The sequence below is a fragment of the Miscanthus floridulus genome, chromosome 17 (assembly GCF_019320115.1).
Source record: "Miscanthus floridulus cultivar M001 chromosome 17, ASM1932011v1, whole genome shotgun sequence".
Classification (NCBI taxonomy): domain Eukaryota; kingdom Viridiplantae; phylum Streptophyta; class Magnoliopsida; order Poales; family Poaceae; genus Miscanthus; species Miscanthus floridulus.
This window is the reverse complement of record NC_089596.1, coordinates 105,173,982-105,188,288: the sequence shown is the minus strand read 5'-3', so window position 1 is coordinate 105,188,288 and position 14,307 is coordinate 105,173,982. Positions and strand designations below refer to the sequence as shown.

The 14,307-nt window shown below is 56.1% G+C and overlaps 1 protein-coding gene across 1 annotated transcript; it reads right to left on the bottom strand.

Moving 5' to 3' along the window:
- Nucleotides 1–1,231: 1,231 nt before the first annotated feature.
- LOC136518115 (uncharacterized) lies at nt 1,232–2,371 on the bottom strand. Its single transcript, XM_066511777.1, has one exon. The coding sequence runs from the start codon at nt 2,284–2,286 to the stop codon at nt 1,534–1,536; it is 753 nt and encodes a 250-aa protein (XP_066367874.1). The 5' UTR covers nt 2,287–2,371; the 3' UTR covers nt 1,232–1,533.
- Between the last annotated feature and the right edge of the window lie 11,936 nt (nt 2,372–14,307).

Sequence of the window (14,307 nt, the reverse complement as noted above, 5' to 3'; positions counted from 1 at the left end):
AATTCATTTATTTTTATCATAATATTGTGATTTTTTATGAATACTAACTAAAATTTGTTGAGATATACACTCATGTATATATTTATCACACTTAGAGGTGTCATCGTATTTGTCCGGTCCTCCTTAGTCAAAATTGTTGGTTCCGCCAGTGCCCGTTTGCTTGAAGTATTGAGAACCTGCTTGACCCAAGCAATGATTCTCATGCGTTGGATTTTGGTGGCCTCAGGTCTAGATCCTTGTATGGGTGTAAACATGCCTGGCAGGTAGCAAGCAAATAAATTGCATTCGAGTTCGAGAGGCATCATGAGTAGAGAGGTAGTGTGTTAGCATGTATGCCTCAAGATGTAGACCTTGTGAATTAAATTGTTACACTATAATTCAGAATAGGTTCTTGATGATCTTCAACCTCAGAGAAAAATAAGCAGCTACTATCTTCAACCTTCCTTCTTTTGGCCAGATCATCTCTAGTCAACATGATTATTTTTATTATATCTGTAACCAAAGACATATATTCATACCAAGGTGTTTTATATATCGTGCATATTTGTTAATACCAAGGATTTCATATATTGTTGTCAACAATTTTTTCAGATAATAGATAAATCCAGCTTCAGACCTCTTTAAGCAGTCCAAAATTATTATAAAAATTCACTAACTCTATACAATGTGTTTAACATTAATAGTCCACCCAAAAAAAATAAAAGGCCATTAATAAGAGGCGAAGAACTCCATCGATCTTTATTCTAGGCAAAATATACTAGGTGGTTCTTAAGTTCCTCAACGCGCTTTAACAGAGCCCAGAATTAGAGCTAATGTGCCACCCTGAACAATACAAAAATGTTTTGTGTTTACAATTGATAAATACATAGTTATTTCTTGTGAGCCAAATAGTCCAGTACGCAGCGACAACCCCTAACAATAACAAAACTTTGTTTTCGTCCTCCTCGCTTTGACCAAGTTTCAAAAAAGTCTTCGACATTGGTCTTGTGGGGAAACCCTGCCATAGGAATTTGTCATAATAACAGTAAAAAATAGATATTGATAGTTTCATGTTTGCTACAAGAAGCAATAAATTTATTACCATTCCACCACATATATGCTAAGTTATCCATAGCTAGGATGACCAGTTTTTAAATACCACAAGAAAATCTTAGTTTTTAGTGGCACGTTTGTACGCTATAAATTTCCTACAAAACCGTCACACTATTTTTTATAGAAAATTGAACATTGGTTTAACAGACAACTCTTCACTTTATGTATAGCCGCCAAAAGAAGTTGTCAATAAAAGTCAGAATAATACTGTAAACAACTGTACAAGACGAGCATTATGGTAAACGAAGCAAGCCGGAATTTACTGACAAGGAACGAGGGAGGGAGGTAGAAGGAGCACTACTCGGCGGTAATATCTTAGCCGCCGCCGTAACTAACTCCGCCGGTCACCGCCGGCGGTAAATAGATGGGCAAAAACTACACCGGCCGGCTCACCCACAGACACGGCCGTCACAGCGCGAAGCTACCGAAGAGCAGGTGTCGTCAGCGTCCGAAGTCCGCGACGCACGTTGGGTTGCCGGCGATGGCGACGGCCGCGGCAGAGATGCGGAGCGCGACGCGGCACCGCATGGCGACGCGCACGGTGCGGCGGCCGTAGAGTCCGCCGAGCAGGCTGACCCTGCCGTCGACGGCGGTGCGGGTGTTGAAGCGCACCTCGCCGTCGCCGAACAGCACCTGCGCCACCACGGCGGGCGCGACCCTGTCGACGAGCACGTTCACGTCGGCGCCCACCCGGCTGGCCCCGCGCGCGGGGACCTCCCCGGGCGGCGCGCGCCCCACGCCAACGGGGCCCGGCTCCGCCGCTCCTTCCACGAAGATCTCCGTGGCGCTGGCGCTGAACCGCATGGACTCGTAGTTGGGGTTGCGGATCACGATGTCGCCGGACAGCGTGAGGTTGATCCGCAGCGGCCGATCGGGGTGCGCGGTGGCGTCGAAGCGCACGCTGAAGCGCTTGACGGCCACGGACTCCATGGACAGCGTCGGGTCCCGGACCCTGAGCACGGTGAGCGACAGCGTCAGCACCGCCGCCGCGGTCAGCGCGCCGGCGACGGCCGCGCCGCAGCACGCCCACCGCGCCCAGCGCCAGCGGCGGCCGTGCGTCGGGGCATCGGCGCTGGCGACGGCGGCGGCTGCTTTGGGTTTGGTGACCTTGTTGGCGCTGGCGGCGTCAAAGACGACGAAGGGTGCGGCGGAGGCTTTGGTGGGCTTGGTCGGCGGGTTCTCGGCGTCGGCCATGGGTCGTTGTGGTGCGCGTGGCGGGGGCAGCCGGCATTGGTGGTAATTGCTGAGGCTGAGCACGATCGAGTCGGGCGGCTGGGAGGGTTAAGGCGGGCAGGTACCTGTCAACCACGGTGACCATGCTTGGTGGTTGGGGAGTTGGACGTCGCGCTCCGAGCGCTGTTTTGATCGGTGGGGATTAAATTGGGTCGGCGAGCTTGGTTGCCTGGCTGCGGCCTCTTCTCTGCTCGACACGACGAGACGAGCAGACGAGAGTACTCCTTACGTGCCATGACGATGATTGCTGGCGCCTCCTGCTGCCGGTCCATTCGTTTGGGTTACACGAAGCCCACGTGCTCCTTATACCATGGGCTCATTCTGAACCAGGCCTTCATGGGCTTCGCTTTCATTGGAATATGGGCTAGTCTGGCCGTCCGACGACATGCTGTGGTGCTTCTCGTGATATGGGCCGCCGGTGGGTTCACCTGGCCTTAACGATATCATCTTAGGCATTGAGGTGAAGCAATCTACCGAGGATACCATCTTTCTCGGTAAGATCTTATTGCTCGTTTAGGCATCACTAATAATCGAACAACTGCAACACCTATGGATCTTTACTTGCAGCTTCGTCCTACTGATGGTACACCACTTGAGGATCCCTCCAGATATCGTCATATTGTTGGTAATCTTGTTTATCTGACTGTTATTAGACCTGATATTGCTCACGCAATCCATATTTTTAGTCAGTTTGTGTATGTCCCTACTTCGATTCATTTTGGTCTCTACTCCTTGTGACAACTGGTGGACAAAAGCTCTCTACTCCATGCAATGACCCTCCATCCGAGATAAGCATACTCATAAGTCTCTTCTACCTCTTTTGTGTCATCTTCCTTATCCACCGTGTGATGCGACATGAACTCAGAGTCATGGAGCACATCTTTGTTCCATACATCCATTGGTGAGTCGCAGGATACTATAGGACTATTGGATGCCTGAGGTCTCTCTTGTAATAATATGCGTCGTCAGCAAGCTTCAACCTCAAGACATTTGATGAAACTACATGCGGAGATAATGATATCTCAAAAAAAAAATCCTTGCAGAGCAGCCTAGCTGGTTGTCGAACTAGTTGCCAGATAGCAACTTCGGCAATAGGATAAAACAAAACATGAGCTTCTCCTGTGGAATGTTGAACACTAGAATCCCCTTCCATAGGTCGACAAATCTTATCTCACCACTTGAAAGAACAATAGCCTTCTCTATATTGATAAGTTGTATGTTAATAACCAGGTCATGCTCAAGCAAGTGCATTTTGTTGGTCCATGTGCCCCGCTTGGGATGAAAAACAAGAAGGTCGTACTGGTTACCTCCCATGAGAGTGAGAGCAGCCACAACGAAGCCACTATCACCGTCGTAGGGCAGGGGCAGGATGCCGACGGAGGAAACAACTGGTACTTGATGAAGACGATCATTGATGTGCTCGAGATGCTCGAGCGATGGCCGCCGCCCATGCCCAGCCACTCTATATATGAAGTACTCGACATTGTTCAAGCCATCGACGAAGAAGGTGATGTAGATGACAACAAGGTTATCCACCTAATGGAGGATGCGCTAGTGCACGACCTCCTGCGTAAAGACGGGTTCTTCACCAGACCTGGACTATGGACGCTGAAGTGGGAGAGGTGTGGTGGATCGGCGACAAAGAAGGAGATCTTAATACCATGCACCATAGTTGTGGTCACGTCGTTGCTGCAATCGTCGTCATCTTCGATGTGTCCTTTCCGATCAAGGAGGAGCTTTTGGTCACCATCATCGTCGATGTACCCAGAGTTCCTCAAGGAGGATCTAGGAAGGAAGACAGGAGATGAGTGCCATGAATCTCGGAGCTCTCTGATCTGGGAAGCGAGGGAGCGCCATGAATCTCGAACTTAGAGTTCGATCTGATTTGGGAGCGTGGGAGGAGATCGACCTAATTTGGGGGTTAGGGTTTCCCCTCTGAGGACCGGAGTTGGGGGTTGGGGAGGGAGATGACGGTAGGAGACCATGGGTTTTGGACTGCACGTCTGCACCCGAGAAAACATCTACTCTGTCACCCGATTAGGCCTTGTTCATTTAGGTCATTCATTGTGGCTTGATCCACACGAATGCACCGACCTAAAAAGAATCTGACCCACGATAAAAGTTGTGTTCGATTAGTCCAGGCGAGGTTCCTGGTCCAAAATTTTTAATTTAACCTTTTTATGTCAAAAATTCACATTGAGATATCTAGGAGACGTAAACCCGATTTTGGACCCAGGGGTTTGTTGCCATGACTAATGGTGCCGAGGTAACATGTCTGGGCGCCATGGTCATGGCGCTGAGGTCGCATGCCACGGTTTGCGTGGTAGTTGACCTAGTGCTGGCATGGCGGTACCTCGACGCCTTGGAGCATGGCGCCGAGCTCGGACAAGGGGTAAGTGACTTTTCTCTACTCTTTGTTCACGTATGTTAATGTTGTGTATCAACCCTTGGAGAAGTACCTTCTTCATGTAACCCTTTTGTATCTTTTTTGTACAAACGACGTGGTCACAGACATATGTAGAGGCACATATGGGCTGAGGCATGTACGTGGCATTTGTCGCTGCCTTGGAGCTCACACCCAACAGGGTACAGTGGAATCCTTACACAGCAGTTCACAAAGAGGACCGTGCTCCATGAGGCCGATCAAAGTTATGCTACAGTGACAAGGAGCTTGGAACGCAAAGAAATGACTACTTTTTGACATGTTCGTCGAGCCATACTGTCCGAAGAGGGTGTCATGTCTAGCCTAGTTCACTTTCCCTTTGGCCCAGATTCGTTACCGAGGAGCGTAGCCCGTCAAGCATGGTCAATCATGGAGGTTGAGCTATAGGGTACACATTGTACAATTATATGCTTGCATGGATGTGAACTATTTCTTGGATTTCTTGTGCCTCCAAGTGTATTAGTCCTTGGACAACCAGTGAATGGAGGCAAAGCTCCAATGTGGTCCCATGCCTGCATCGAGGCAAAGAACAATCAGCGATGGAGTTCCGAACCTTAGCAGTACAGAGTTCCACACATGCCATTACAGGTCATGCTTTATTTAAATCTCCTAAGACATGTTAGGATTAGTGGTGGGACTATTTACCTTAGCTACCTAGAGTTCCACACATGCCATTTATTGTTGCATGTTTTTGTACTTATGGTTGGGTGATGAAGGTTAGAGTCCACAAGAAATAAACAAGTCGGCTGTTGGGGGTGCAGACAGGCCTGTCAGCCACCAAGAGGCCGACAGGCGCGTTGGCTCCTTAATGGCCGACGGCTCTATCGGCCGTCCACCAGACGACTAGACCTATCGGCTATCAGCCCACCGACAGGCCTCCTATAGTAGGTTGCCACGTCTTGGCCACGTAGGCATGTTGGCTCTATATCTGCAATTCTCCTAAAACAACTTCTACATTCACAATTAATCATTAAAAAGATATTGTTTAAATAAATTCTGGTTTCTTCGGTGGGACTGAAAATTAGTTTTGGCCTCGTATTCTGTATCCCTTATTCGTTTCCCCTCCCTTCCCCTCTCTCTCTCCACTTGGACACGGCAAAAATGGACCTCGAATATCATCCTATACATGTCAAGGAAAGCAACTCAATCCACTACCTTTGTTTTAATAATGTATTTGGTCCAATTTGAAAAAAAATGTTTTCTCGAAAAGTGCATGTACACTAGCTAATTTATTTTTGGGACAGAACGAGTATTGAATTTAATGGCTACCTTGACAACTAGAGAGTTGGTGCATACCCTCCCCCATCCCCACCTCATCCCACGTGTGCAGGCCACCCCACAAGTGAAACGTGCCGACCGGCCCGGCCCGGAAGAAACCCTAGCGCTTGGCTTCCTTACCGCCACCCCGACACTGATGCCCTCCCCACCCTCTCCTCCTCCTCCACTCTTAGCCATGAGTTTGCTCCCACCTCGCCTCACCCGCGCAAGGGAGAGCACGCACGTGCGGTGGGCTTGACCGCTGCCACCATCGTCCCTGAAGCCACTAGGACCAGCTGTGGCTGTCGCAACCATCCTGCAGTAGGGCGGGGCTAGATCTAGGGCCCCACGACCGCCTGCCCCTCCTCACCCGATTGCGATAGCCGGCGCAGGGGACCTCTCCTCCAGCGCCACCCAATAGGTTTCGCCAGCCATTGCGAGCATCTCCTCCACCAGTGCCACATCGTCGCTCCTAAGGGCCTCCGGGGCTCCACCACAGACAGAGCCGGTAGTAGCCATGGCATTGGCGTCCTGGTGCTCCACTAGGCCCAGATCCACTTGATGCCTTCCTAGTTTGTCCGCATCTGGTTGGGCTAGGTGACCCCTGCCTGGAGGTCAGTCTAGTGCGACAAGATGCCATGGGAGGCTCCGCTCTGAGCTCATCCCCACCTCCTCTCCCTGCATAATGCTGGTGCTGTGGAGCACTGACACACAGGAGCCACTGCCCGCGTCTCCGCGCTACGGCTCGAAGGCTGCCTCTCCTGCCGATGCCCCCCCCCCCGCTCGCCCACCCTTTCTCTAGATACCGCTCCATTCTATCTGGGCGGCTCCACGGGTGGGATCATGAAGAGTCTGATGACGACCACCCCGCTAGCTACCTAGACACCGCTCATCGCCCAGCAAAGCCTATCGTTGTGTCCTCGCTGCGCGTCGCCAGGGGCGAAGTGCAAGCGGGTCGACAAGGTCTTAGGTGAAGGTGGGGGAACGCAGTCGACCATGACCATAGCCGATGTAGATAGGTCACCGCCCCCTAATGCTGATGGGTGGCGGGAGATCCTCTCCCACTAGGAGGCACGACCTGCAACCACCTCGGCAGAGCCTCACCGCAACACAAAGCAACTTCTGTAAGCCTAGAAGGTGCCCGTGGAGCTTCAAGGCAGATGCTTCAACTCATTTCCTACTAGCATCGGGTAGCGACTTGCCAGTTGCCACGACATTGCCTGTGATGCCATGACTTCCATCACCTCGCTAGGGATTACAAGCGGCCCAGGCATGCTGCGACATCGACGATGAAGGGTGGCGACCGACCGCGGCACCCTGCTCATGGAGGCAACCCACTAGCCTACCAGCATGGACCCCATTGTGATCCATCGAGCTCGGATGTGGCCATGTGGGGGTGGTGCAGGGGTGCCAGTGGAACCCTATGATAGTTGCGACCTAGAGTAAGCCATCGAGGGACGCCGGCTTGTGCACGTCGGCCGACCACGACGACCACGCCGCTGTTGCTGCATGCTGCTTCCCCGCTATTGACTGCTCTGGTGGTCACCTCTTAGGATGTGTATGCATCACTGGTGGACAACCGTTCTCTGGCAAAAACTGCACAGTGGATGACGAACTTGCCTTCCGTCATCGCAAGTGCAAGGGCCACCACCGATCACTCTGCCATGGGAGGGACAGCTCCGGTGTCATGGATGCCGAGGCCACCTCAGGGAGTGGCTGCCATGGATGGCGTCTATCAGCATTCCTGTCCCCTAGACGACCTCTGTCGACAGATGCCTCAAGTGCTTCACCGAGCGGGTCACAAAGGCGAGACAACCACCACTCTTGGAGATTGCTCGGAGATCAGACGACCCATGGTGGACGTGTACCTGCCCGTGCTACCCAAGAGGAGCAAGAGGATAGCAGGTGCAAAGCATGTCACATATTCTAGCGTCCAAGCGAGGTGAGCATCTTGTCTTGAAGCAGTCTAGGTCTAACCAGCGGGGTGTCAGTCGCCGTCCACCTCAGCCACGAAGGTGTACTGTGAAATCTACAGTGGTGACCTAGGCAACATGCAGGCACTTCAGTGAGTTAGTCTTGCTAGACGACGACGTGGGTCCATGCAAGCGGCACCATCGTGGCTCGGTAGCCCGAGGATAGGCCTCCTTACCGGCACCGCAATTCGGGCCGATCAGTGTCCTAATGTAACAATGTAGATTTTAGTACACTACGGTGGGTCTGAGCAGTCCATGGCAACTCTTCTGGCCCCCTAGGGCATTGCTAAGGCGTGTTGTATTAAACTTTTTCTCTATCTTAATACAACGGTAATCCTAGCACCCAAACGTCTGGCGCGCGAGACGCGTCCGGACGCCGCACCCTTCCTAAACCCCCCTCGCCCCCCGTGGGAATAGAATGAAACGCCGCTCCCTTCCCTGAACCCGCCCTGTCGGTGTTTCGGACCGGGGGGTCCTCAACCGACTAGTGAATTTGTTCTGTGTGCTCCCGATTCCGGATGGTGATGCAAAGAGACACAAGGTTTATACTGGTTTAGGCAATCTAAGCCCTACGTCCAGTCTGAGAGGTCGATCTTGTATTACTTGCACCAAAGTGCTTGTAGTAGGGGGGTTACAAGCTAAGGGAGAGAGGGAACTAGTCCCAGGTCTCGGCAGGGTGTCGTGTGGGCCGTCTGAGACGTTGCTCTCAAGCCGCTGGAATGTGTGCATGTGTGTGTGTTACAAGGTCTTCTCCTTCGTTTCCCCCCTAAGTGGCCCAAGTCTTCTCCTTTTATAGTTGAAGGGAGGACAAGGACAGTACATGTATTACTATGCGGCGTCGTGCCAACAGGGGTGGCATGTCCGAGCCCTGTGGCCTGTTCCTGTGGCGGCGTGGTCATCGGAGTGGTCCGTCCTTAGAGCAATGGGGCGGCGTGGCCGTCACATCCGATCCTGTGCGTCGTGGGAGCCCCGGGACAACCTCGGAGTGGGTGCGGCGGTGGTCGTGCAAACCACTATGGACGGACTGTGTGCGAAGTCGAGACTTGGTCGGTGCCGAGGCTGCATCGTAGTGGAGGGGTCTCGGCAGGCATGAACCCCAAGATAGCCAAGACCTTGGGGTACGGTGCTGAGGCTTCGAGTGGGCGGCTGATCGTGGGCACAGCGTTAGGACACAGTGGCCGGTAATCCCTGCCGTACCCTGTCCCAGCCGGTATGGCACTGATCGTGGACACAGCATTAGGACACAGTGGCCGGTAATCCCCACCGTGCCCTGTCCCGGCCGGTATGGCACTGATGCGACCTCGGGTCCCGTCGGCCGTTCTGTGGCGTTGAGCCATCGTCCGGCTGAGATTGCGGGAGTGGTTGAAGCATTAATGAGACGTGACGCGCTGTCGGGAGGGTCGGCCGAGGCGGGGGCGACGGGCCGCGGACGAGCCGGCCTCGAGCGACACGGAGAATGAGGCCTCGCACGAGACGGAGATCAGGCTCCTTGCCAAGGCCTTGCGCAAGAGGCCTCGTGCGATACGGAGAATGCTCCTCCTGCCGAGGCCTTCCGTGGAGAGCCTCGGGCGAGGCGGAGACGGCGTTCCCTGCCGAGGCCTTCCCTGGGGAGCCTCGCACGAAGCGGAGTTTGCGTTAGGATGCCGAGACCTCATGCTCGAGGCCCGAGGCGAGGAGGAGGAGGACCCAGTGGGCTCGGTCGTGGCGGGTGAGGGGCCCACGACTTACCTTCTAGCTTTTATTATTTTTTAGATGGGACTTTAGCGACCCATTTGATGTTTGCTTGGGGTAGCCCGTTCTAAGGTACCCGACAGTAGCCCCCGAGCCTCGGGGGGAGTGCATGCACTCCCCCTGAGGGTTTGCCGAGGCTTGGTTTATACCCGCCCCGTAGGAATTGGGGTTTGTTTTTTGAGGTTCCGGTGGGTGTAGCCCCCGAGCCCCTAGAGGAGTGGAGTTACTCCTCCAGGGGCTTTCTTCATTTTCGCGTCTGAACGAGTAGTTCTTATTGCGTTTGCCGAGCCCCCAAGCGCAAGTTTGGGTTGCGGGGGTCTCGGCGAGGCTGCAGGAAAAAGCCCTCTAGCCTCCGCATGGAGCGAGAGGTTCGTCAGGGGTCCCCTAACTTTGGGTATGATCCTCACGCTTCCTTTCGCTCGGAAGGAGGGGTGGAATGTGCCAGGCTATCCCTCGATGGGCACGAGCAGTGGACACTTCCGGTGAGCTGTTAGCGGGTAGTCCGAGTGGAGGCCCGAGCCCTGTTCGCTAGGGGATGGCTAGCGGTCCTAGAGACTGCACTCCAAGAGTACCAGGGGGTTTCTCTAGTGGGTGCCGAGGCCAGTTCGCTGGCCTCAGGTGGCTCGGTGCCTCCCTACGGTGGGATCCCATTCGGATACTTCCCCGCCGGTCTCGGACACGACTTAGGACGCCCCGAGCGATCGTTCGCTCGGGCCTAGGCCATTCAGTAGGCTCGCCCCGATGTCAGTCCCTGACTCTGTTGCCCTAGGGCGGCTGTCGAAACCTCTTGGAGGCCCTAGCCTTCGAACCCTTAGGACCATAACGGGCTTGGTGCCCTTTATCGTGTTTGTAGCGAAACCTCTAGCGCAGTTTTAGACCCGTTTGTCTTTGTCTTGGGTGTCCTGGCCCTTTCATCTGATCTTCACATGTCCTTTTCGTTCGGGCGGAGGGTTAGTTTGCCGAGCCCATTCTGGTCTCGGCAAGGTTGCAGGAAGAGCCCCTAGCCTCTGCGTGAGAGGGTCGTTGGGAGTTCCCCTGGCTTTTTATACGCCCCTCGTGCGTGAAGGATTGTTTGCTGAGGCCCCTTTGTGCGCGAGCCCGGGTCGTGGGGTCTCGGCATATTTGCAGGAGGAGCCCCCTAGCCTCTGCATAGAGCGAGAAGGCCGTCGGGGGTTCCCCTGACTTTTTATGCGACCCTCGCGCTTCCTTTTCGCTCAGAAGGAGGGGTGGAATGTGCCTCGCTACCCTTGATGGGCACGAGCGGTGGCACTTCCGGTGAGCTGTTATCGGGTAGTCCGAGTGGAGGCCCGAACCCCATTCGTTAGGGGATGGCTAGCGGTCCAGAGACACACTCCAAGAGTACCAGAGGATTTCTCTAGTGGGTGCCGAGGCCGTTCGTTGGGCCTCGGTGGCTCGGTGCCTCCCTACGGTGGGATCCCATTCGGATACTTTCCTGCCAGTCTCGGACACGACTTTGGGCGTCCCAAGCGTTTTGCTTGCTTGGGCCTCGGCCCTGTATAGGCTCACCCGTAGTCGCCCCTGACTCTGTTATCCTGGGGCGGCTATCGAAACCCTTTGGGGTCTAGCCTTCGAACCCCTGGATCATAATAGGCTCAGAGCCCGGTTCCTTCCTACGAAAGGAACATGCCGCGGGGAATATCTTCCCTATTGGCTCGGCAACAGGTGGCGAGCCTTTTGAGGTGGTTTCATGGGGAGGCAAAACGACGCCTACTGCCATAGTGGCCGAGCGTGGCGTGATGGACGGGACGTAACTGTCCTCGCATTTAATGCGGGAGACGTGGGCGCGTGGGCCTACGAAATCGGCTTGTGGTTAACTGCGCCGGACGGGGGGAAACCTCCCCGATTTCATCGCCTGTTCGTTTCGCCTCCTCCCTGCATAAATACCTAAGGAGTCTTGCCCCTCCTCGTCTTACCTTGCCCGCATTAGCATCGCCTCCGTCGAGCCGTCGCTAGAGCAGCGGGTGCCGGGAAGAAGAGGAGAGAAGAGCGAGCCTAGTGAGAAAAAAGCGAGAGCGCGGGAGGGACAGAAAAAACTCACCGCCGCACCTGATTCCTCCATCGCACCCATGGCCGGCAACGTCGTCGTTGTCGAGGCGGACCCCTGGGATCCATCGGACGTCACCGAGGAGATGCTCCAGTCGCTTGTCGACGGTGGACTCCTCTGCCCGGTGACAGACCCCTCTAGGCCGGAGTGGATTGCTCCGTACGGCGAGCCGGAGCTGAGGCCTCGCGACGGCTATGTCGTGAGCTTCGTCTCCTTCCACGAGCGTGGCCTTGGTGTCCCAGCGGACCGGTTTATGCGGGCGCTCCCGCACTACTACGGCGTGGAGCTCCACAATTTTAATCCCAACTCCATCACTCAGGCGGCTATCTTCATTGCCGTCTGCGAGGGGTATCTAGGGATCGCTCCCCATTGGGAGTTGTGGCTCCATCTGTTTTGGGCGGGGCATACTACCAAGCCGACGGGCACGTCGTGTAATAGGAAGGCGTCGAGGGCCGGAGGCTGCACTCTCCAAGTGCGCCAGGACCGCCTGCACCTCTACATTCCGGCCCACCTCGCGTCCTCCAACCGCCGGTGGTACACGAGTTGGTTTTACCTCCGCAACGACGATGGAGGACTTCCCCCCTACACTGGGCGAATTGTGGGGAGTTGCCCGGAGAGATGGAAGTGGGGTGTCCTGAAGGTCGACCAGCCCAAGCTGGAGCCGCTCCTAGAGGGGCTGGCGAGGCTATGGAGCCATGGCCTCACCGTGGCTGTGGTCGTGGCCGCCTTCCACCGCCAGAGGGTGCTGCCGCTGATGGCTCGGCGGCGGCGGCTGTTCGAGATGAAGCCGGGTGAGCCCATTGAGGGCACCCGGATGTCCTCCTCCGCCCTTTCCAACGAGGAAATTCTCCGTCGGGTGGGGGAGACGGTAGAGGTGAAGTTGAAGGGCGTCAACTTGACCCCCTTCGCGATGCGACCATCGTGGGGGTTCCTTTCGCTGGTAAGTTGTGTGCCGCTATAGCCTTTGAGCCCTCTCAATCTCCCCTTACCCCTTGTTTCCTTATGTGCGTCCGTTGTTCCCGCAGGGGATGAGGGACGTGCGCTCCTCTCCACCGCCTATTCCCAAGGACACGAGGCGGCGGGCGATCAACCACGCGCACGCTGACGCTTAGAAGAAGCGAAAGGACGCCAAGGCGGCGAAGCGCACGAAGCACATCCTCACGCGCGAGGAGCTGGATAAGCGCCACCGTCAACAACGGAAGGATGGCCTCCCGTTGGAGGAATCCCCGTCGCCATCGCTGTCGACAGAGGCCTCGGACGGGGATGACGAGGGCGAGGGGGGGCGAGGTCCCCTGGACCACCTCCCTGACGCAGTGGAGGTAGTGCATGGGGTGCCGGCAAGCAGCCCAGCACCCCCGGGAGGGGGAGGAGAAGCGGACCCGGGGCCGGCGGTTGCCCGCTCCGGGGCCGAGGCTGACACGCCCAAGGCGCGGGCGTTAGGCAAACGCGCCGTCAGCCCGGTAAGCTCGGCGGCCGTGGCGGAGCAGGTGGCGGTGGAGGCGACGCCACCGCCCCCGCAGAGGACCGAAGGGGCGCCGGGGTCCGCTGAGGATCGACCGGCGCCGATGGAGATGGATGCGACGCTACTGCCGCCGCCTCCGCCGTTGCGGATGAGGTTTGCTGTGGCGAAGCAGGTGCCGCCCCGTTCAAAGTAAGTGTATTTTTGGCAGGGTCATAGTGTCTTCCGTTCGCTTTTTTGGTCTCGCGTTGACCCTGTAGGTTAATTTTCTTTAGTCGAAGCAGCCTGCGGACGACCTCCCCTTGGCGCCCCTTAAGGCGCTTAAGGCGAGCCCCGGCTCCTCTGCCCACTGGGTGGCGGAGGCACAAGTGCTATCCAACGCGGCGCGGCATCGGCGAGGGTCGACCCAAAGGGACCGACCGCCCAAGGAGGGGTTGCCGAGGCGGCCCCTACACAGACGAGGGAGGGAGCGCTTCCGCCTCGTGGGGGCGAGGCTCACGAGTTGGATGGGGCCGCCGTGCCCTTTGTTGCCGAGGCTTCCAGGGTCTTCGAGGCTGAGGCGACGGAGGCCACGGTGCCCATGACCGCTGAGACCGTAGTGGCCACGGTCGGCATCTCTGCACCTGCCGAGGCCACGATGGCGGAGGCCGGAGCCCCCGAGACCGCTGAGGCTGTGATTGCAGAGGCCGGAGCCCCCGAGGTCACCAAGGCTATCGTGATGGCGGCGAGGCCATCTGTGCAGGAGGCGGAGATGCAGGCGGAGGCGGAGGTCTATCCGATCTCCTCCGACGATACTTCCCAGGCACGGGAGGTGGTCGACGCCGAGGAGACTGATGCCGTGGATCAGCCGGTGCCGCTCTTGGGTGAGGGAAGCTCGGCCCTCGTGCGGGTGCGACCCGAGCCTCGCGGGTGGGATCACCCGCAGGTACTGTGGCAGAGCCGGGACGACCCTGAGGGGGAGCCTCTGTTTGCCCTCGAGGACGCGGCTGAGGGCGGTCGCTGGAGCACCTTCGAGCAGTACCGTGAGCTGGCGGAGCGGTCGCTACGAACGGCG